Source organism: Limulus polyphemus, unplaced genomic scaffold (genome assembly GCF_000517525.1).
Source record: "Limulus polyphemus unplaced genomic scaffold, Limulus_polyphemus-2.1.2 Scaffold66, whole genome shotgun sequence".
In the NCBI taxonomy this organism is placed as follows: domain Eukaryota; kingdom Metazoa; phylum Arthropoda; class Merostomata; order Xiphosura; family Limulidae; genus Limulus; species Limulus polyphemus.
Window position 1 is genome coordinate 955,399 of NW_013665676.1, and position 24,247 is coordinate 979,645.

The 24,247-nt window shown below is 34.7% G+C and overlaps 1 protein-coding gene across 1 annotated transcript in view; it reads left to right on the forward strand.

Annotated features, from left to right (window-relative positions):
• Positions 1-21,603, forward strand: part of LOC106465229 (lysosome-associated membrane glycoprotein 5-like) — a 23,755-nt gene extending 2,152 nt beyond the window's left edge. The window contains exons 2-8 of the mRNA XM_013925437.2: positions 1,550-1,659; positions 4,338-4,401; positions 9,463-9,587; positions 15,040-15,159; positions 16,559-16,658; positions 17,420-17,608; positions 20,399-21,603. Of these exons, the coding sequence (XP_013780891.1) occupies positions 1,550-1,659; positions 4,338-4,401; positions 9,463-9,587; positions 15,040-15,159; positions 16,559-16,658; positions 17,420-17,608; positions 20,399-20,574 (884 nt within the window). The 3' untranslated portion in view covers positions 20,575-21,603. The remainder of the gene's footprint in view (positions 1-1,549; positions 1,660-4,337; positions 4,402-9,462; positions 9,588-15,039; positions 15,160-16,558; positions 16,659-17,419; positions 17,609-20,398) is intronic.
• Positions 21,604-24,247: the final 2,644 nt, after the last annotated feature.

Below are 24,247 nucleotides of genomic sequence, written 5' to 3' on the forward strand. Positions count from 1 at the left end.
TAAAAGAGTAGCCCAAGAGTTGGCGGTGGGTGGTGATGACTAGCTGACTTCCCTCTAGTCTTACACTGCTAAGTTAGGGACGGCTAGCGCAGATAGCCCTCGTGTAGCTTTGTGCGAAATTCAAAAATAAATAAATTAAAACCACACTTTATTAAATAGCCGTTTTTGTTTTCTATTTAAACATTTCTTATCTTAATGACAATCGGGCTCCTTAGTGGTAGAGCGGTAACTCTGAAGGCTTATAACCCTAAAAACCGGGTTTCAATACCTATGGTAGGCATAGCACAGATAGTCCATTGTGTAGCTTTGTGCTAAACAAACATACAATGACAATCGATGAATTCTTAATGGTGAACCAGAAAAAATTATCATATAGATAAATGCATTTTAACAAAAATACTACTTAGGTATGAAATCTATTAAGAAATAGAATTAGTTTTATAAATACAGAGAAAAGCAATATTCATGCCACCGCTTACAAATACATCAGAACAACTATTAAATATGTTATAATAAATTATAATGTTGAAATAAAATTCACATTCTGTTGTAAAAAAATTAATTTAAAGCCTGCTCTCGACTAAGATGAATTGGAATATCAGTAAGTTTCATATTTTTTCTTTCCAAGATGAAAATTGTATGTCATCGTTATGACGTCTCGAAAAAACTCAGTTTCAATATTGTATTTGACTAGACTATATTTCGTAGTAAGTCAGGACAAGTATTGTGGTTATAGTTTGATACAGAGAAAATATCCCAAGGGATTTTGTAACGATTTTCGGCCGACAAATTAATTTTCATTTTACTTACCTAAAATAACTCATCAATTCTCTTGTCTCTCTCTCTCTCTATGACGTCAATCTTTTTGTAATGACGTCAGTGATTTGACGAAAAGTAAGTCTGTAATTGATTACACCCAGTGACCTGTGCATAAGTTGTCTCCGAAACGAGAAGCCTTGCAAGAACATGTATTCATTTGCAAACACATCTGATTGCTCAATGAAGCGTGTTAAAAGTATAATAGTTGATTTTCATAGCTACTCTGCAGGGAGCGTAGCCAGCATTACAGAATGTATGCGTTTTTTTTTCTTCCAAAAACACGGGAATCTTTTCTTCTGCACAAAGAAGTTAAGTGAGTTACAAGACTGTTTTTTTTAACAAATCAGATTTCTAAACTTTTTTAGAATACTGGAGTGATCGTTCGAACTACCGATCCCCCATTACCCCGGCTACGACCCTGTTTTGTTTACTATCTCCTTCGCTTCACTATAGATTTAGGGTACACGCTCGTATAAATCCAGAATATTTTGAAAATATTGACACAATTTCAAGTTTCAATTGTTTTTTTAAGCATGCGACACTTTTTCTCTTATGTATAGTACGACATATACAGAAAATTATCTTACGTCCAATAGCCAAACTAAATTAACCTTCCTTTTTTTTTGGGGGGGGGGTAATTATATTAAGGAGTTAAGCTTTAACATAGGCACACATATTACAAAAATATATCAAATTCCCATTTCTGATTCTGTTTCTTTTATTCATTCAGTTGTAGCTGCGTCAACCTTTGTGTACCATGAACTAGAGCAGCCACTTCGGATACAAGGAGGAGTTGATAACCAGTTTGTTACCGATGGTATTGGAGGACCAGATTTGTTAGTAAGTCTTCTTAGGTTTTCTATATATATATAATAAAAATAAAGATTTACCACTGTAGTGAATGGGAATGAAATGAATTCTTACAACTGATAATCAAATGTAGTTCTACCGAAAAGGAGGGGAAAACAAATGTAATATTAAAACAGACATTTGGTCGGGTATAAAATAAAAAAAAATAAACACTCATTTGTTAATAAGAAACAACTGCGGGTTACTCTTTAATTCCGTCCATGGATTTTGTCCAATCCCATTGATTGAGGTCCCCCGGTGTGACAGTAGTAAGTTTACGGACTTACAACGCTAAAATCCGGGGTCCGATTTCCAGCGGTGAACACAGCAAACAACGCAATGTGGCCTTGCTCTAAAACAAACATAAATTTAGTAGATGAAGCAAATTTTAGAAGTTACTCTATCAATCATTAAGTGAAACAAATTTTTGGCCTTTCTAATTTCTAACTTTATGTTTAGTAATAATTTGGGCTATTTAGAAATAGATACTTTCATTTAGTACATAGACTACCTAATACTGCAAATGGTAATATGAATGCTAGCTTTTTTTTTTCTAACTCTTCGATGAATCTATGAGACACTGTTATTTGTGGCATATACCAACCATAAATAATAATAGTAATGTAAAAGCCAGAAATAAAAAAAAAATGTTAATTGCGCTTTTATATCTTCCAGCTTAATTGTACACTTGTGAGACACTTTTATTTAATACACAATAAATAATGCTGGGAATGAAATCAACGCTACAGTATTCATTCAATTTTTCGCGTCCCCGGTGGTTCAGTAGTAAGCTTGAGAGCTTATGACGCTAAACTTTTGGTTCGATCCCTGCGGTTGACATACCATAGATAGCCTATTGTGTAGCTTTCCTATACCTCTGTGAGATACCATTATTTCGTTCCACGTCCAGTCATTCTCTGTTTGAGGGCAGTGCATTTTGACAGTGCGACGGTTGAACGAATTTGTTGAGGAAGAAACTTGTGTACACATGACTTGTGCTGCTTTTCTAGATAGAGATCCTTTTTGATTATCTTGCGTACTGTTTGTTGCCTGGACAGCTTTTGCCATTAAGTTTTGTGTTCGTGAATCCTTATCTGTTACAAGACGCCACATTTTGCTTATAACGGCTAGGTCACGACTTGGTGAAGGTCTCTTTCTGGATGGTCCTGGAATCCCAAGTTGATCCATGTTCTTTTGTTTTCCAATGACATTAAGCCTTGAAAATTTTATTATCTAAGTGAAGAATATTTAGCATCGGATAGGGTTATTACATACCCTTCTCAAAAATCATCAATTTTCAGGGGCATCACACTACCAAAGAAACGCAAAAAAAAAGGAGTCAAAATGTAGTTATGACATGTAACGTTCCACCGCGACTGTATATCAGCTGTAGTTGTCACGTAACAATTTCAGTATTCAAAATAATTTTAACATAACGTATTCAACCCTCAGTATAAGCGCTCGTGTTTTACACATATCTGCTTTATCTCAGCGACACTGCAGTAAAGAAACATGATGTCTGGCTTTTTAGTATCGATAATGTTTTGGGTATGAAAATAACTTAGCTGATGAACTGAACTTCAGCTACGAGGATTTCAGATATGTTTTAAAATAATAAAAAATGTTGTAAACAATTTATGTACACACCAATGGAACTTTTCCGAAGATTATTTAAACCACCAACCTGCTAACAATCATGTCATAATCCAGCCTGTTTTTTCCCAACGTTCAAGACGAAAAAGTTTATTGGTTTCGTATAAAATGCTGTTACTTAAAACGGTTTTGTGTTTATCTATCTACAATTGATCGCATTATTTTAGCCTCCAGTGGCTCAGCAATAAGTCTGTAGATTTATAAAGCAAACCACAGGGTTTCGATACCCGTGGTGGGCAGAGCACAGATAGCCTATTTGTGTATTTTTGTGCTTAATAACTAACCGATTATTTTTACGCAGTGTTTTGTCGAAATTTAAACCTGTCAGTGCATACAATGATTTCGTGTGACGTACTTTTTAAAATTCACTACCAACGGTTTCTTGAATGTAAATAATAAGGAGTAATTAGAAATTCATAGTTACACTCGAACATCTGGTTTCTGGTTCAAGAAGTGAAAAAAAAATTGTCTAACATGTTTTTTTATTTCACGTTCTGTTCAAAATCAAACGCAGTCTGGGATGCTTAAAGGTTGTAATGAATAATGATGAAATAACAAAAAAAGAAAAATACATCTGTGAAAACTCCGAATTTATGAAGGTAAATACTAAATAAATGTGTGTGATATATCACAGTGAATTGCATTTTAAGAAGGATTAGTTTACAAATATGGTCGGGTGTGAACTAATGGTTATCGTGCTTGAACTTTGAATCCGACGATTCACGATTCACGAACCGTTGCCCCAAAGGCACGTTGCACACTTTGGACCAGTGGGTGCACCATATGAGTGACAGTCAAATCCCACTATTTGATCAGACAAAAGTATAGAAAGAACTGGTGGTGGGTGCTGTTTACTAACTGTCTTCCTTCTAGTGATTAATCTATCAGTTTAAAATTGGGGAAGAAAATGCGAAGATAGCCCATATGTAGCTTTGCGCAAAATTCTAAAAAAACAGAAAGAACAGAAAAAACACCCAACAAAAACACTGTTTACAAATTATGTCTTTATATTCAAGGAAGATGACGTTACTTTGACAACCAAGGACACCGTATCACCACCATCACCAAACACACCTCCAGGTAAGTAAATAGGTTACAAACAATTGTTCTCGTTGTTATTATTTTCCGTTTAAGACGGGTGCGGTCGTTTATCAGTTAGTATTTATGTCTTATTAGGTTGTCTTACTTTAAAATGATTTCTAAGTGATTTTAATTATTGGAAAATTTAACATTTGCTAGATTAAATACTTCTAATGAAAAAATTGTGTGTGCGTTGGATTATTCATTTAACAAGAAAAACGTTGGACGAAAGCAACTGATTATACCAACAAACCTTTACTTTATTATAAAGCAGTTATCAGAATGAAAAGACCTAACAAGCCTGTATTATTATGAAAAAAAATTCATTCACCTAACGAGCCTGTATCACAGTGAAGCAGTAATTGGTAGCTGATTAACCCAATAAACGTGCAATAGCAGTCATAATAATACGAAAAATTGGCGAACGTATTTTATCCTGAAGTATGTATCACACTTTGATTATAGTTTGTTAGCCATTTTGGAATATAGCTCAAGAAACTGAGTTCGCGGTCCGGGCCGGGCAACATTTTTTGACATATATATTCTTGAAAATGGATACCCATATCATTTTTACCAGGTGTCAAGCAAATAGGGTAGGATTAAGCGTGGTAGAACCTCCTTTAAATTTGGCTTAAGTTCCACTTGTTTTTTTGTTTCGAGACTGAATAGGTCTGGTGGTTAGGGCGCTCGACTCGCATCCTGTGGGTCGCAAGATCGAAGCCCATAACCAAACATGCTCGCCCTTTCACCTTTAGGGGCATTGTAATGTGACTGTCAGTCCTAGTATAGTCGTTAGTAAATCGTAGTCCAAGAGTTGGCGGTGGGTTGTGTTGACTAGCGGCCTTTAGTCTATTGCTTCAAAAATAGGAACAGCTAACGCATATTGTCCTGTTGTAGCTTTGAGCGAAATTCAACAAATAAACAAACAATTGAAACTGAAGCTGTTCCGAATGTGATTTTAACCTAATATTTACGTTTATGATTGTCCTAAGAATACATCTCAAAACGTTTATTTTAAAAATAATCCAGTGAAGGCTCCAAAGACACAGGACTGCCCAGAAATGAGGGAGAAGGGGAGATTTTGATACCATCACTGCGTTTTAAAGTATTTAGTAGTGCCTAACAATGCCTTCAATAGACCAGATATGCTACTTTTAATGATATTAACCTTGTCCCCACAAGGAGAAGAGACTGTATTACATCTGGTGAGGTTAACAGAAACTGAAAGTTTTGATCTATATTCGGATGCATCAAGTCAAAAATTTTTCCTTTCTTTGGAAGCCACCTATAATTCTACCCTTTTACTATCTGGTGCGAACTTAAGAGATTCGTGTATTGTGATATTGGATGTTGTTATTTGGTTATCATGTATCCACGACATTTACAGCATCACTACCATACATTGGCCAAGAGTCCACAACAGAGAGGTTTGGCCACTATAAGTCCCTGTAGTGAAGCCAAGCACATTTTCCCACCAATTTGTAAAGGTTTTGTCCTTTCTTTAGACCTACATAAAGAAATGCGACTCTTCTAATGCTGCAAAATACGTTTCACTCTGTTGGACTTGTAGCCTTGACTGTCAACTTCAAGAGTAGATAGAATTTGGACACACCTGGTTATGATATTTGTCAATTCATAGATATAGTACTGGTGGAATAACCCAACATCAATTTCAAGTAGCAACATACAAGAAAACTTTGTATAGTCATATTTTGTTTCACTGCCAGCTTTCACAGCATGTTAAAGACAAAAAAGATGAGCGCGAGAGGTAAAGGTCTTATAGCCCTAGCCTACTTCACAGGAAGCAGCTGTCCAACTGCAGAGAGAGTTCTTTTATACGAAAGTCCAATAGCTATACTCTAAAGAAATGACACTTACCATTTCAACAATGGCCTTAGATCACGTTTATACGTATTAAGAGATTCTAACTATCCGACGAGTATTTGGTCCATGGTACAGGGTGAAAGAGTGATGATTTACTTTAGGCAGCTCACCCTGAAACTGGACAAAAACCCAGGATTCTTCATGATCCATGGTCATCCTGGTAGGATACCTTCTGGCTCAGAGAAGCTCACAATTACCCCCATGGTTCATGTTTTCCCCCATTAGTGTCGGCTATTTTATTTGTTAAGGAAACAGCTCTGATTGGCAGAGTTTGTCCATCAGTAGCACGTTAAGTCATTTTTTAATATTCTTGAGTGGACTTGACCAGAGCTGGGGTTTTGTTACTCTGACTGACAACAGCCTGGGAGTTCTGTAGAGACCACCCCATACGGCTTCAAACTCGACAGATGTCATTTCACTTTGGCAAATCTCAGTCGTCCAGACTTCCTTTGGAATGAGATTGATCCTCAAAGTTAACGCTCAATATGCCATTCTGAGTACATCAAACATCATTTGATCTTTCTGAATCTGCAACTGCAGGGAGATAAACGTCAAGGACCTTTGCAAAATTGGCAAAAGTCTTATGTCAAATGACACTATACTTACTTGTATTAGGCACTGGATGGTTGCCTTTTACTGTGAATTTACTAACTAATTTCCTTCCTATGAGATGTATTCCCGCCAACCAATTTACTTAAGATCCCGTGTAGCACTGTTTAAATTTAATGTTTCTCACTTAATGTGAAACATCAGGTTTACTCACAGTGACTAGCACTACACACATAACTGATCATCTTCATTCAACATAAGGATATATCATCTGACCTACTAGTGAAGGGCATTTCTGTCGTCTTCATTGTTGCACAACGTGCAGCATTACAGCATTACTACTCACTGGCAGAATAGGTATTATCTCCAGAGAATAACAAAAAATAAAGGAAGGTAGAACAGAGTCAACGGCTTTCTGGACCACGTGTTATGCAAAGACTATACAGATTATGTGGATGTTTAACTGAGTACACAAATTTTGACAATGAAGAAGACTTTTACCAAAATTATGAAGATCAACAAGTTTCTGAGTAAATAGACTGGTGTAGGTGTATAGTGATCTGGTCCTGCATCGTTCCAAACTGTACCTTATGTCCAATGATTGTGGCGATATATTAAACATGCTCTATAATTTAATGGTGTTAATCTACTATCATTTATTTACTTTACTTTAAGACATTTAAATGTACTCTGATTTTAAAGGAAAAAGCTATTATTTTGACGAGTTGCAGCTTTATTTTACCACTATGAATAGAAGTATAAACAACTATTTTGTTTAATTACATAAATAGCATCAGCAGACTTGAAATATTGTAGTAATGATAGAAAATTTGAAATAAGTAATTTTGAAAGATTTTATCTATTTCATTCTTAAGAACGCTATTGTAACATTAAAATCAATCCAAAATATATAAGTTCTCACAAACAAAGTATTTGAAAATATTTCTGCTTCCAAAAAAGAACACCGAGATTTCTTTTCAGTCCCCTTTTCGTCAATTTTTAGCTTGTAAGCACTGGATTTCAAAAATATGGAATACCTAATTAATTATATGAATATTTTTGGGGGTTTCTATCAAAAATGATAAAGGTATGGAATATATTTTGTGAAACCAGTGTCAAACAAAAGTTGCTTAGGCCAGACTATGAACCAGGAAAAATTGTACTTGGCTACTAAACTATTAGATTACTGAACTTGTATTATTGTGAAGCAATCACAGGTTATGATACCAAGCCCTGCTTGAAACAGTTATTATAAACTATAAACTAACTAAACCAACAAAGTATTATTACAATGAACAAAATAACATAATTAAACTGAAGAACCTCCATTACTCTGTATCGAGTAATTATCAAAGGCTGTTCCTAAAAAAAAGAAAACGTTACCGCAAACCATTTAATGGAAATGAATATCCTAAACTAAAGGCTAAGTCAAACATTGGGCTGATATTTGACTTATGTGTAATATATACTGTGTATATTTTGTGAATTTAATTTAACAGATTATCATTCCTTTGATATATTTAATAAAAGCAAAATTTGTGTACTTCAGTCATTTATTTAAAGACAAAATTTATTTTTAAGGCATTTTGAAAACATTTGACAACTTCTCATTCTTAGGAGGCCGTTTTTCACTTTTGTTATTCCAATTTTGTGCATTTAAACCTCATACTTTCTCCAGCTTTTAGGTTGAGGACATTGTGTTTTCTGTACTTCTTATGATACTTTACTTTTAAACACATTGTTGTAATGCTGTTCTTTCATTGGCAAGTTCTTTTTTACATTATCTGATGAATATTTTTCAACTTTCAGTCCACGTTACGAAAACAAATTACTTTATTTCATCCTTTAACGTTTCTTGTTGTAGGCCTACGCTACAAATGACGTTTAAACCCTTATAATAGTACTAGGACTAACTTAAAGTCAACTTGTACAAACTAACTCAATAAGTACGATAGGAAATACAGATCCAAAAACTTCACGACAACACACTGACTGATTCAACTCTATATCTCGAAATAACTCTCTATCTTCAAATAATTTTACATTCTCTTAACTACATAATTTATATATTATCTAACTCAGAAAAACTTGGCGTCAAGTTAGAACTTCCTAGACCTATCTTAATGTCATCATTATGATCCACAGCTTCCTCTAGCAAATAAATTGCAATACTGAACATATAGCTTATAACAATACCTAAACTTTCATTTTTATTGCTTACTTATAGTTTACGTTTTAGACCTTTATGTAGTTGATATTTTAGGTATACCTAAATTCCAACTCTAGACTGTTAGGATTATAGTTTTCGGTTATTTTAAAATATCACAGCCTAGTTTAGTTTCAGCCAATAATTTAAATCATGATCTTTTATGAGAAAATAATTTTCAGTATTTTTAAATGGGCTGACTTATATATGCTGAGTAACGCCCCCACACAAAGGTGATACTGATGATTAGAATGAAAATGTCACCGAAGGTTAGGGTACAAAATGTATGATTTTCAAAATGTTATGGGTTTTATTCGAAGAAATTTACTAAGTCGTAGAATGAAACTAAATTAAATAACTACTCCTTTGAAAGTTTTTCTTTGTCATGAATTGCATTTGTTTTGCCCACAAATTTTTTATAGGTCTTCCCAAACAGCCAGCACCAGAATTCGCCTTTCCCGTGTGGGATTCAGATGGAAACCTTTGTCTCTTGGGCAAATTTTCGGCAACTTTTGCTATCACTTATACAAGTCAAGGAGGAGATCAGGTATGGTTGATTATAAAGAAAAAAAAGTCTCCATAATTAGAGCTCATTTCTTAAAAGCAAAGATGTTAAACTGAATTGTATTTCTTACAAAGTATCATTTGAACACAAAAGAAAAAAAAGGTAATTTATTATTTATGAAATTTCAATTTTGATACTGAATTGTAAAACACTGGGAATTCCTTGTACTGGGATCGTGGAAGTGGATTTGTTTGTAATTTTAGCACAAAGCTATACAATGGGCTGTCTGGGCTCCGCCCAACACGGGTATCGAAACCCGATTTATAGTGTTGTAAGTCCGCAGACATACCCCTGTGCCACTGGAGGGCTTGGAAGCGGAATAGCAACGGAAGTACCAACTAACTTTATTTTACATAGTTGATTTATCAAACGGTACCATAATTTGAATAGTAATAAGTTATTTTAATTCCGTGAGTTCCAGTCTACATTTGTATATTTACAGCTTGTTCCTCTGGTGGCTCAACGGTAAGTCTGAGGGTTTACAATTCTAAAAGTCGTGGTTGCCAGAGCAAAGATAGTCCATTATGTAGCTACATGCTTAACATCAACCAAACAAAAATAATTCTAAGCTACTGCGTGTTTTAAGAGATATCTTTGTGTACAATAAATTATGTTATCTTAAGAAATAATGCTTTGAGTGTATATTCACATACTGAATTCGTGTTTTAGTATTTATACAAATTAATTTATTCCACTACGCAGTTGTTACAAGTCACATGAATTTGTTCTTGAAGTTAATTTATTTCACAGAAAGACCCCCACCCCCACCCCCCAGTGGCACAGCGGTATGTGTAGAAGGTAATTTAATTCCATTATAGAATCCGTATAATTGTGCTGACAGGCTTAAATATTTGGATTTAATACAACGTTATCATTAAAAAAAAAAGAACGATTTTTAAGAAGTCGACAGTAGTTTTTACAGGAAAAGCTGGCATGGTTAATATTGATTAACTGGTGTTATAATAATAATTTGTATCATTCACAACTATACTTCTTTGTATATTAAAAAAGGGTATTCGTCACATTATTCAAACTTGTCCGTTGTTTATTTGCAAAATTTAGACTTATTATGATTTTAATTGCCCACCTTTAACAACATGTAGTAATGAAGTGTGGGATTTCGCATCTGCAGCCTGAAGTCAGTACGATGTCCCCTCTTAGCTTTCAGGGTAACAGGCTTTGTTGCCAGACTAGTTGTGCAGAACACGGTTTCCTGTGCAGCTGTGCCATATATTATTTTTAGCGTGTGTTTGATGTTATGACTTCGCCGAGTTCAGAAGAGCTACTTTTCCTCTATCCATGTTCTGATTTGGAAATTACCGAATCATTCGTTGAATATTCTACAATTTCATCTGACGAAGAAAGTGCATATAAGGACCACGCAATGGTGAACTTAGCAGATACCTTCAAAGATAAAATCCTGTATGGCCGATGATCCTCTTCCAGATGATAATGAAACTGATACAAGTGATCCAAACTATGCTCTTTCTCTATCTTTCACTCCTGGTATATCATCGAGCATCCCTAAGAATTGAAGACTAAACATCAGGTCAAATGGCAACAGTCATGTGAAATGTGTCCAAACTTTACTCCTCTGACAGTTGTAGCATTTGAAGCACGAACACAAGTATTTGTTATATATGGTATTGTCATCCCTATTTGCTTAGTTTTTGTTTTGTGGGCCAATACTATTCCTCACTATTGGTTCTTCTAAATTATCCTGAGGGATCAGTTGGCAAATCTATCTGCGTGAGAAACGGCCTAACTTTTGGCCCCCCAAGTTTAAAGTTTCTATAAAAAACACATATTTATGGTTAAACTTTACATAGTTTGTTGTTTGATATTCTCTTCAGAGTGGAATTGGAAGATAGACTTATACCCTTTAAAACAATCTTAATGTTATCGAGCTCAACGTTAGATAATCTCCACGGAGATAACCTCCAGAGCAATTGATTTCGTTCTAAATTATTACACTTGCCTTGCATGACTCTACTCTTGTTACAATCATCAAGGTAAACTTATGGAGTCGCTTCACCAGCTTTTTAAGATTAGTTAAAACTAACTTTCCCAGATGGATGTTTTCATGATTTCAGTTTCTCGCTCTTATGGGAGGAAAACATCTAACACTGACACAGAGATTGAATAACTGATTATCATTGGTGGGTATACTCACTTCCTTAAGCACAGAACAGAGTTCGTAATCGTACACAACATCAAAATTCACATTTTATCAGGGCTGAAGCTTCTAGATGTAAAGGTTCGGCGTAGTCCTTCCCCTCAGTTTTTCTACTTGGAATACAGGTTTGTTCCCATAGAGACGAGGACTTGTAGCTAGTGAAAACGGTGATATTAAAACTTGAGGTCCAGGGTTTTACCAACGATCTGGAAGATGTGTGATTCTTCAGGAATCAGTCTCCTGAATAAAGCATCTTGTCGTTGTTTGTCAGCTCTTAAACGCATGTGGACGGCTCGGCTTATCTTTTTCAAGATATCGTGTACACCATTGCTCGTGCACTAAAAAACTCCCCAAATCTGGCGGCTCAGGTCTGTGCTTTAAAATTTTCTAATAAATACAAGAGCAGGATAACGGGAAAATCCTGTAGAAAACGTGATATATTTGTAGTTGAAAATCCGCTCGAATTTTCTCCATAGTGCATGGTTTATAGTTTCGATACTGGGTCAGAAGAGTACTATAGTGATTTTAAATTTATTTAGTCGTATTCTTAGAGGGGTGGTTTCGTAGACAATCTTTCAGATGAGACCACGTCTAGATGCTTTAAAACGCCTGAAGTTTACCTTATCCCATAACCTATTCCAGATAACATTGAATTGTTACTATTTTCTGGTGAACATTGTGGTGGCAGTATGCTATAGACATCCTGCGTTTTCATGTTTACTAGTTTTGTACTTTTAATGTCTTTCACTACCGGAATAATATTCTTTAAATGGAATTAAACGTAGCTAGTTGTAATTGTTGCATTGATATTATGTCGCACAGCTTTAAAAGTATTTACTATTGCGACCTAGTAGGTCATGAAATGAGTACTAGGATGATCTGAGTTTAATAAGGAGCACGTGAAGTGCACCCAGATCGCTGTTAGTTAAGCTCCTAAATCTTGTGTGCCTAGTTCACCATTTTCGGGAGGGGAAGGGCTCACTACTTCTCTTTTTAGGAGCTTGTGCTTGTTTTATCATATGAAATTATACACACTTTTTTTACTTATGAATCTTAAAATTTTGGATTTGGAGTGAATATGTTTTTCCATTGTATACTAACTTTGCTAAGACTATTTGTTTTATGTCTTTGAGAGGTCTCTTTCTCTCAATTTATCTGTTGTGTTTTCTAAATTATTTGTTAGTATTTTTCAGTTGTGGACTATTGTATCTTGTGAGCTGTACCGTATACCCCGTATTTTTACAGGACCTAAGGTCCAATTTAAACCATAGGGCTTGTCTTGTTTTATTTTTTGTAGCGAAATAACTTTTATTTTATTCTAATTTAATTTTGTTCATATGGTTTCACTGTATTCATTGACTATGCACAGGCTGTTCTGAATGGCCTAGGATGAACTCAGACTACTCTGTACATAATCATGTACATTGACAGAATGCTCTTCCTTTTAACAGAGGACTTTTGTTATTTCTTTCTTTAATGAGAACGGTAATTATTCCTCATTTAAGCATTGGTTCAATATTTTTATATTTTTTTCCCCCACAGTGCGCCAGTATTTGTCACAGAATTCTATGGGAAGATCATCTGGACCTAGTGATGTATTTGTAGGCCTGCTGTTTAATCCATCCAAGTATTCTTGTGATACGAATGCGCCTACTATACTACTACCATCAAATATGCCTAAATGTTTTGTAATTTGTGTTATTTCTTACATTTGTTTTCGTTAATCTATTTTGGAGATTATAGACTTATGCAGTGTTCTTCTGAGGTATTTAACATATCTTATGCGTCTCTGTGTGTATTTCCGTCAATGTCAATTAAACTGTTCACCTGTGATCTCTACTTGCATTCTGTAGACTGTTGGTAGAAAAAAGCTTGAGACCTTTTCTTCACTTTCTACTTTTCAGGTTATTGTAATGATTCGAATGCACTCAACTTTCAGTTTGGATAATTTATTTAATTTTGCTATAACTATTTAAATTGATTATATAACTCCCGGGTCGTTTTCAGTTGGTCTTACTATTGCAGTTAACGAGAGTTTTTAGAAATCTGTCTGTTTTTATTTCTTGCCTTTAGATCTGAGAACATTCCTTATTTATATTTGTTGATTCTCTCACCACTCCACAGTGGCGTTTTCGGTATTACATATGATATTTCATTTTTGACTGATGTTTTCTGTACATCAACTTTCCAATGGCCCTAATCTTGATCTACTTTATTTGGTAACCTTATTTGTAAAAATAAACAATGATGATCATTAACATAATTAATTGCCTGTGGTGTCAATTGAACTTATTTAGTTTTTGTTTTCGCCGACTGTAGGATATCCCTAGTGGTGTAGAACCTGTCTAGTGTGACCGCTGTCCCACTCTTACTTTAGTAGGTCATTCCAGGGTCGAACGCTTGATTGTGACACCACATACCACTAAATCAAAATTGTCGATTACACGTTCAAGTAAGCTTACAGAACCGTGTCCATTTGTGCTGTCATTAATTTTATCAATTGGGGGAGGGGGGTATAGAACACAGCTAAAATCTTTTCCTATATAAAGAAGTGGTAGTTTACTAGAACCCGATAGAAATATCTTCTTGGGGGGGGGGGGTATCGGATACATATACATCTACTGTTCTAATTATTCTAAGAACGATATTACAGTTAATGGTGATATTTCAAATAAATTATATAATGAATGAGGATGGAATGGGAACAGTTTATAGAGTATATAGTATGTGAAATGCGCCATTTTTGTAGGCGAGTTATGGTCGAGATTAAAAGCGATTTGTTGCATATTTTTTGAGTTTTCAACACTTATGGAATAAGGATATGTAAATAAAGAAATTAAAAGAGTGGACAAAATTTTCTGTCTTTATATACTCATGTTCTGTTCTTTATATTAGGTATTATTTCATTATACTAACTATTCTTAGTTTGAGCTACATTGACTCTTTTTGTTTTAGAAAGACCAGATGCTACAAGATTTACCTAACCATTTAACATTTGTATGTAAATTACTAGTTTAGAACACAATGTAACGTCGTCTTATATAATTAAACAATTAACAATCAAGTGCAAACTAATTACTTGTATTTGAAAATGTGCTGAAAATGTTTGGCTTTATTTCTTCACATTATATTAATGACATACAGACGCATCTAACAGGATTTAAAACTGTAGAAACACGTATGTATTAACTCTTTGTAAAGTCTTAAATTTTTGAGGGATATGTTAATTTATGTCATAATGTTCTTCCACAATTACAGACGATTTCCGTGAAACTACCAGAACAACCCACTACTAAGGGACGATGTGGAACTTCGGATCAGGATCCTGTTTTGGAGCTCTCATGGCCAGGTTTCCGCTTCAGTATGATATTTACTAAGGTAAGCATGCAGGATAACTTGGGGGTGGTGGGTAAATATTATTATTTAAAACATTACTGAGAAAACAACTTCTGATACGCCCCTGTATGTAGTAAAAAAAAACAGTGGCTCAGTCTACGGGCTTACAACTCCAAAAATCAAGTTTCGATACCCGTGATGGGCAAATCACAGATAGCCCATTGTACTGCTTTTTATTTAACAACTATCAACTATCAAACTATAGTTAAAACAGCTTGCATTGGTTTAGTTCTTCATAGCCATCGACGAGATATATAAAACTTTTTATTTCAAATTACTCTACGTGTCAGAGCACAATTCTAAAATAAAAATTAAGATGTGAATATTAATAACTCGTCTAAACAGTGTTCAAATAAACTTTTCAGCGGTAGGACTTGTGGATACGTTATCTTCCACGCTTTCTTGGTTATACGTCATGGATTATGACATTTCTATCGTATAAACACAATAAAATATTCTATTTTGCACATTGCCAGCGACTTCTCAATGAAAAATACGTTGTTCTGATATCAAGATTATGGGGGAACGCATCACTACTTAAATAGCCAGTTGAGGTTTTTCGGGTTTCATTAAACTCGTACCTCAATAACTACGTATGGTAATCTGTTTACCAGTATCTTCATGGATAATTATAATACACATTAACATCCGAATATGATGCTAGTGCATGTTTATGTTAGTATTTTCTTTAATAAGTTTGTTTGGTCAAGCTATCGTGTTCAGTGACGCGCAGGGGGTGGTGGCCGGGTAGGCACAAGCCCCTGCCTTTCTCCCCTTATGCCCTTTTTTTTCTCTGTCATAAAAATTTTCAACAATTACGAAAAGACACACCTGATTCCACACCTCGCTTGCTGCGAGTTATTAGGAAAGAAAACAAAAGGATTTTAGCTTTAAAAAAAAATGGAACACAGGGTCGTGTTGGTCTTTACAGTAAAAAAGTAATTGTTAAAACGCAAAAAATCACTGTTTTGTTTCATATTACATAAGTGTTTAAAAGACCAGTTGCATAAGAGTAAAAGAGGATCTGTTTGCTTCTTATGGATTTTTACCCTATGTGTACCCCTCAAAAAAAAGAAAAAAACTTACGATACTTGAAAAATGCACCTTTTAATGTCCTCTGCACGTTGCTGATCATGTTTCTGTAACGATTTTAATACAATGATGCTTTTAAACTTGCTGGAAAAGTCGAGAGTAAATATTATTTTTTAATATAACATTATAACTAATATTATAAAACTGTGTGAATTTCAAGTACTTTACTAATTTTCATGTCACCCAAGTCATGAGTTAAACTTCACGAAATAAACACAATAAACATGGTCATAGTACTGAAAGAGTTGGACCATCTTTGTAGCGTTGAATAAACGTCATCTTTCTGTAGACTCTACCCACGGAGAAAGACGGTATACCATCATGGTCGGTAATATCCTTGGAGCTTTTATACAACACAGCAGGACCACTGTTTCCTGGAGCCACTAATGGTAAGGTAGATAAATAGTTTAAACATTGTGGAATGTGTTTTAATTTTGGGTTCTGTGTATTATTAAAAACTTGGATTGTAATAAATTATTTTCATAAAATGATTTGGGATTGTAATAACATATTTTGATATCATGAGTTGGATGGTAATAAGTTATTTTCATTCCGTGATTTTCACATTGTATTTGTCTACTTCCAAAGGTTGCACCACAGGTGGCTGAGCGGTAAGGTTGAGGGATTATAACACTAAAAAGAAGGGTTCGATACCCACAGTAGATACAGCGTAGCCAGCCTTTTGTGTACCTTTGTTTTTAAGCACACCAATCCAAAGCTTGTAATTAATTTACGTTTTTGTGAAATATATTAGAAATGGGTTACATTACCTTGAAGTAACTGTTCAACTGAAGAACCAAAAAAAATAATTCTATGGTTTATTTAGACTGTTGCCTGGAAATAAGAGCATTCTACTATAGAATTTTTGTGTATTAACAACATAGATAGAGTTGTTACCTGTACGTTACAATGTGTAATAGAGGATATCGGAAATTGATTCATTGGCTCAGCGGTAAGTCTATGGACTTATAACGCTAAAATTCGGGTTTCGATACCCGTAGTGTGCACAGCACAGATAGCCCATTGTGTAACTTTGTGCTCTACAAACAAACAAACAAACAAAATTTAAGACCATGAATGTGTTGGATTTTAATGTTATAATAAGAGTATTTCAAAATAATAATATCTCACGATCCGATCCTTTTAACAGGTGGCAAGAAGACAGCACGAAGTGCAGACAACACAACACTTTTTGAAACACCCTTTGGGAAGTCCTACTTCTGCCCATCTCCAGAGGTCATTCCATTGTATGACTCCAAAAGAAACAAAGTAACCATCGTTAGGCTTCACGATGTACAACTGCAACCGTATGACGTGAAAAATGGAGTATTTTCTGCCGGTAGGTGTCGTTTCTCTATAAACTTTGTAAGCGCTTGTCTTGAATAGTGCCAGGTATTAAAAAGCAGGACTAGAGAGCCCAAAAATCGGGTTGCCATATACACCTGAACTCCGTACTTTCGGCCGTGTAGGCGTAATACGTGTAACAGCCAGTCCCTAGGTGATGGATGCTGCTTTCTGTTTGCTCTCAGTCTGGTCTGCAGTTGTGAATGAAGGATGGCTATGCCTGAATCTTAGAGCTCTCTAACCTGGCTGTTAACTCATGTGTTTAAGATTATGAATTACAAGTGAAGATTTTCATTATTACTCTCTTTTTTTTTTGTAAACAGTCTCTGCTCCGTATTTTGTTTTTTTGAAATACAAATATTTTTTTCTACAGTAATCTTTTATAATTCTCCGCGAGAGAAGATAACACATAAAAAAATTTCTGTACTACCGATTCTCCAAATTCATATTCGATTATGCTGTTTCTATAGAGACTCGTTCTCTATAGTATCTATGCTGCTTACTCGATATCTTCCTAAAATATCACTCGGAAGCAGAGTATATTTCCTTACTGGCAAGATTAGCTTCCCCTTGGAACAAAAACGCGCTCCGCACTTTGGGGCCGAGGGTTCACTATGGTATGAGACTGACGGTCAAATCTCATTATTAATTCAGACAAGAGAAGTCCAGGAGTTGAACATTGGGTCCTACTGAATTTATTGTGCGAGATAAAAATTACAAATGGGTATGTGTAACTATGCGCGGAATTCTGAAACAATCAAATTCCTATAATGGTTTCAGATAGTGAGACTCTATGAGACAGAAGGCAACATTTCTTAAAAGTAATGAGTGGGTGCCTTTTGCTCAGAATATTCAATACGTCGTTGAAAAATACAATTAGGGAAGTAAGTTAACTCATAAGCTAGTCGTTATTTCGAAACAGGTAGTCATTGAAAGTGAGAGTTATCCAGACATAATAAAAGGAGAGCGTTGTATACTACTTCATGTTATGTATGTGTAAGAAGTGAGCTTCATGTTAAGTATGTGTAAGAAGTGAGTGTTCCATCTTTACAGAAGAGTTCGATTAAGACCTCGATGGTTTCATTTTCGGAAATAAGTGTAGACGACGAGCGAAGTCACAGGAGCAACTTTGTAACTGCAAGTCTCAGAATCAGTCGCGAGACCATGTTTGAACCTGGTATGAGGATTATTGAAAACAAACAAACAGAAGAAAGAGGGGCGTTAATTAATAAACAATTTATTCCATAGTCCACACATTTTAATACTCATCAAGAAACCTTACAGGTCTCCAAGTATCCTCGACGGCGTACCTTGCTGTAGTAGACTTATTAATTCTAAGAAGTTATGAGTGAAATTAAAGAATATGTTATACTATTTCAATAACACAACACCTGCCATATCTAGTGTCGACAAGGTCATTCGCCAAATACCAGGGCTCATCAGGCCGGCTGTGATACGATATACTCGTAGTAGTAAATTGATTGATCTAGTCATAAGAGCTGCAGAAGGGTGTGATTTTACTATGAATAAATTAAAGAATTATTGTTATTGAACAAGAAAGAACGGAAAGCCTTGGAATATTATATTTGGAAACTGAACAGTGTGTTATGAAATATTATCGTTAGAAACTGAACAATATGTTATTAGTTTAAATGATCGAGATTCATCCTTAACTGAAGCAAAGGCTATACCACTTTAAGCATTCAATTAATCAAAAGCATTATCTTTTTCGGATATTACTTCAGCAACTTAGGGAATAAGCGATATGATTCAGGAGATTTCTAAAGCCGACACATGGGCGTTTGGAACAAGAGTAAAATAACAAAACGAAGAAACTACACTCTGAAAATAAATAAAAAAATCATCTTACAACAAACTCAACTTAATTCACTCTCGAAACAACTGGAAAATAGTATAATAGGTGTATTCGACATTTTATCATGGTTGAGCGTGGCCTAGAAAAACGTGCCAGGCTATGAATCAACAGTTCGACATATTAGTTCTGTCCTCAATATATAATGAAGTGAAAGCTGAGATTACGGTATTCAAACCACGGGATCGTATTTGCTTTAAGCATCTGTCCCCAAGTAGGTCGTGGGTTTGTCTCACGTGGTCTTAGTTTTCACTCCTCTAAACAAATTTCTAATTTCATAGGAGAAAATGCTTCTCCTTAAAACTTCGATATCCAGGATCACTGTATTGAAGACACAAAGATGATATCTTACAGGATCACTGTCTTGAAGACACAGCGATGATATCTGACAGGATGACTGTCTTGAGGACACAGCAATGATATCTGACAGGATCACTGTCTTGAAAACACAGCGATGATATCTGACAGGATCACTGTCTTGAAGACACAGCAATGATATCTGACAGGATCACTGTCTTGAAAACACAGCGATGATATCTGACAGGATCACTGTCTTGAAGACAATAAGATGAAATATGACAGGATCACTGTCTTGAAGACACAAAGATGATATCTTACAGGATCACTGTCTTGAAGACATAGAGATGAGATCCGATAGGATCAATGTCTTGAAGACAATAAGATGAGATCTGACAGGATCACTGTCTTGAAGACACAGAGATAATATCTGACAGGATCACTGTCTTGAAGATACAAAGATGATATCTGACAGGATCACTGTCTTGAAGATACAAAGATGATCTCTGACAAAGTATTCTAAAAACAACAACAAACGTTTAAAAACAAAGTGACAGGTAATTTTCTTTTACTACTCATATACAAAATTAGTACAACAAGGTTTTTATCTTTCAGTTCAACGATGCAGCCAGGTTAAGATTGGTGGAATGGTGGAGCCATTTTCCCAAGATGAGACTGTACCCATTGCCGTAGGAAGCACCTTAGCAGTTATGGCTATTCTGGTGGTACTTGGTTACGCCATCTACAGGTCGGTGATGGTGAGAAGAGTAGATTATACCACAATGGAATAAATGAATTATCCCGTAACGTAATAGGTGTCTATTTATATTGCAGAATAGTTAACAATCTAAGTGTTTTATCTATTACATAGAGGCTACTAATATTGTAATACTCTACAGATGTAAAACTGTCTGACCTCTTTAACCTAATACTGTAATGATCTAATAAGACAAAGTTCATTGTTCAAATATCACTGTAAACTGTTTGATTTCGTCGTTATGATACCACTTGAGTAAGGAAGCACATCTGGTAATTTGATAATAGGAAGTCAATCAACGAGTTATACGTATAAGGAAAAGTTTTACTGGTCGTGAAACATACTACATGTTTCGACAGAACATTGATCTGTCTTCTTCAGGTATGATCAGTAAGTAATACAAGGTTTAGATATTTTTAGTCTTTGTAACAATATCTAAACCTTGTATTGCTTAGTACTGATAATACCTGAACATGTAGTATGTTCCACCATCAACAAAACATTTCCTTAAGTTTATAAATCGTTGTTTGCCTACCTATTGTTACAATACCAGTGTAAGGCTGTATCAAGACAACCAGTTTGATTTCATTGTTAAAATAATTGTAATGTTTTAGACAGAATGCTTTTTGGATCTTATTATTCAAGAAACACTGAATGTTAATTCGTGATAAAACTAATGGATTTCTTGTGCACAAGAACACTATTTTAATCTGTATGAATAACAAGGTTAGTTATCCAGCATAACTTTTAAAATAACAGTGTAATGTTTTACCGAGATAAAGTTTTCTCATTTCGTTTTCAAATAATGTTACATCAACACAAGGTTGATGTTGTTGTAAAGACTTCATTAAACCTGTTATTCCCTAAGCGTTTCAAAACTATAAATACATCTTTGTACACTTGTAAATTGATAATCCTTGATCACCTTTAACTACACTGACATTTTACAATATGGTTAGTTGTCAGTTTCCAAATTACAATGACAATGCTGTACCTGCCATCTTTTTATCTTCTGCCTGATCAACAGATGCTAACACTAGATGTTAAAGCTCAGTCTGTACCTTCTTAATAGCACAGTTTAAAGGGTTTTAAGGCCTTGTGCACAATAAATTTTCCCTTTCCTTAAACTTGACAGAATATGCGATATACTTTCTGTAATTATCATAACATCTCCTTATGTCAATAACAAGAGTTAAAACTTTCCCAGCAGAAAACACACAAGCACCACCTACAGTGCAAATATTTTGTTCTTGCCCTGATAATTTAACATTAATTTCACAAAATACTTCTACTAATCCATTTCAGTAAAAATACAAGCTGAGGAAGCATATTGGGCTGGTTCTGATTGTCACATATACCTACACTCGAACCTCGCTGAGGTTTCTTTTGTTCCTAAAGATCCTGTGCAAATGCACCGAGTACACAACGGTTAATCCGGACCTATTCGCACAGCTAAGTTATCTGTGGTGACGCATTTAACATACTTAAAAACGAAACCAGTATCTAATGGGGTGTATTCTTGATGAATTAGTGCCATATTACCATATTTATGAATGAAATATTGGACTTATTATTTGCATTTATTAAATGGAGGGAGAAAACAAGCATTTGACTGAAGAAAATAATTTGATTTTACACGTGAAAAAACAAACGGTATAAAATGCCACAACAGTGAGAAAAAGAAACGTATGTTTCTGTTGTAAAATTTGTATCCGGTGAATAAGTTATTTTTAAGTTAATGTTTATATTTCTCACTTATAAATTTTTAGACTATCTACTGAGAAGTTTCACTGTCTGTGACCAGTATTATCTATACGTGTATTGCCGTCGTCTCAATATGATGCCTAGTTACCGAGAAACGACCTTCTATTATTGTATATTAATTTTTACCTGTTCAAAATTAAACGACTCATTCCGACAGTATTAATCAGTTCTTATAGCACACTGACATGACTTCAGACGCTGGCCGTTCTGGTGGAAAAACTAAATTAACTAATTTCTTTTAAAAAACGCTTTTCACAAATGGAATAAAAACACATCCGACAGACGGCGTGTTTGGTTGGGATTACAGTGCTAGTAGCTTATGGCAATCTTTATTATTATCGCTAAAAATTATAACAAAATTATTCAGTTTAAAAGCTAATTTTAATGCAGTATGGAACTTTGTCGATATCCGGGTTATACAGGTCATCTTATCAATATTGTTATGGTTCCATAATTTAGCATTACTTAATTATCGCGTTTAACAAAGAATGTATTGTGTATTGAGGATTCTAAGTAGGTTCTGGCTGAAATGGAAGTGTATTTAACAATGCCATGGTAGTTTATATTAAATATATATTTTAATGATACCATGATAGTTTAAATTAGGTAATATTTTGACTGGTTGTTTTAAGAGATTTTTACTATGATGACACTTAGCTTTACGTCAGGGAAACCTTTATCTGTTGGCTAACCCTTAACCTACCCAACTTCAATATCACATAATCATAACGACAGAAACTACGGTACGAATCTCTCTTAACTTAGCAGTATACCATATTTTAACTAACCTTGACAAAAACAGGGACTTTTAAATTGATCCGTGAAAATAGTGTAGCCACCCTTATGTTTAAGGGACTTTAAATAGATAGTTTGAAACGTAGTCTCCCTGCAAAATGAATCTTTCAATTACATATCAGGGGGTTTATAAAGTGATATCCCAGAGGAAAAGAATTGAAGTGGAAGTTAAGTACCTATTTTTTCATTCCACTCTTTATGGCATTAATAAGAGAAGTTAGAACTCTTGTTTTTTTTTACTGATTATCCAAAATGCTGAACATTTTGTAAAACTTACTGTGGCACTTAGGTCAATAGTGTGTACAATCTTGGTCATCGATTAGTCCTGGACAATTACACTAAACTGTCAACATCATTCTATGTCAGTAGCATTGTCACCAAGTACATTCTTTAGGTTGATAGTAAAATCCTCACGATATTCACAAGTTCAAGGGATTTATGAATACATTAAGTAAAAACAACAACAAAGAAACATTTCCAACAACCACTCTCCTTCATGCTTTATTTGACATTGTTTTGTTAACCCTTTGTACTCATGTTATAATAGTAAAACTGTAAACCATAATAAAAAGCTTTGAAAATGAAGCTCCTGAAAGAACAAGTTAACAGTTTTGTAACATGAATTGTTACAGAGTCTGTAAATGCACAAACTACTTCAAACACTTTTTTCAAATAAATCTCAAATGCACTAACTACTCCACTATAGAACTCTTTTTTATTTATACAATTATTTCCACTAAAGTTAAAATAATGTGATTATTGAACACAAGAGTTTCTCTATTACTGAGTTGGTAAATTCAATCAATTGAAAGTGGTATTTTATATGGTGCCATTTTTTGATTATAGATATAACTATATATTTAAATCTTAAATGTATGTTAGATATTTCTATCTCCTCATAACCATGTTCTTCAGGCTTACGAGCCTACTCTGCTGTCATGTCTTCCATCTACTCAAGTGTGATAATAAAGTTGTGAACTGTACTTGGTTCTGTCCTCTGGTGGAAAAACTGCAGTTATTTGTAGCTTCATTACCTTACAAATATTGACTCTCATAAAATAGTCACTATAAGAATGGTGAATATTAAGTGTCTATACAAAATTATTTACTAGGTACATTAATTTCCAGAAAGTAGCTCCAAAACAAGC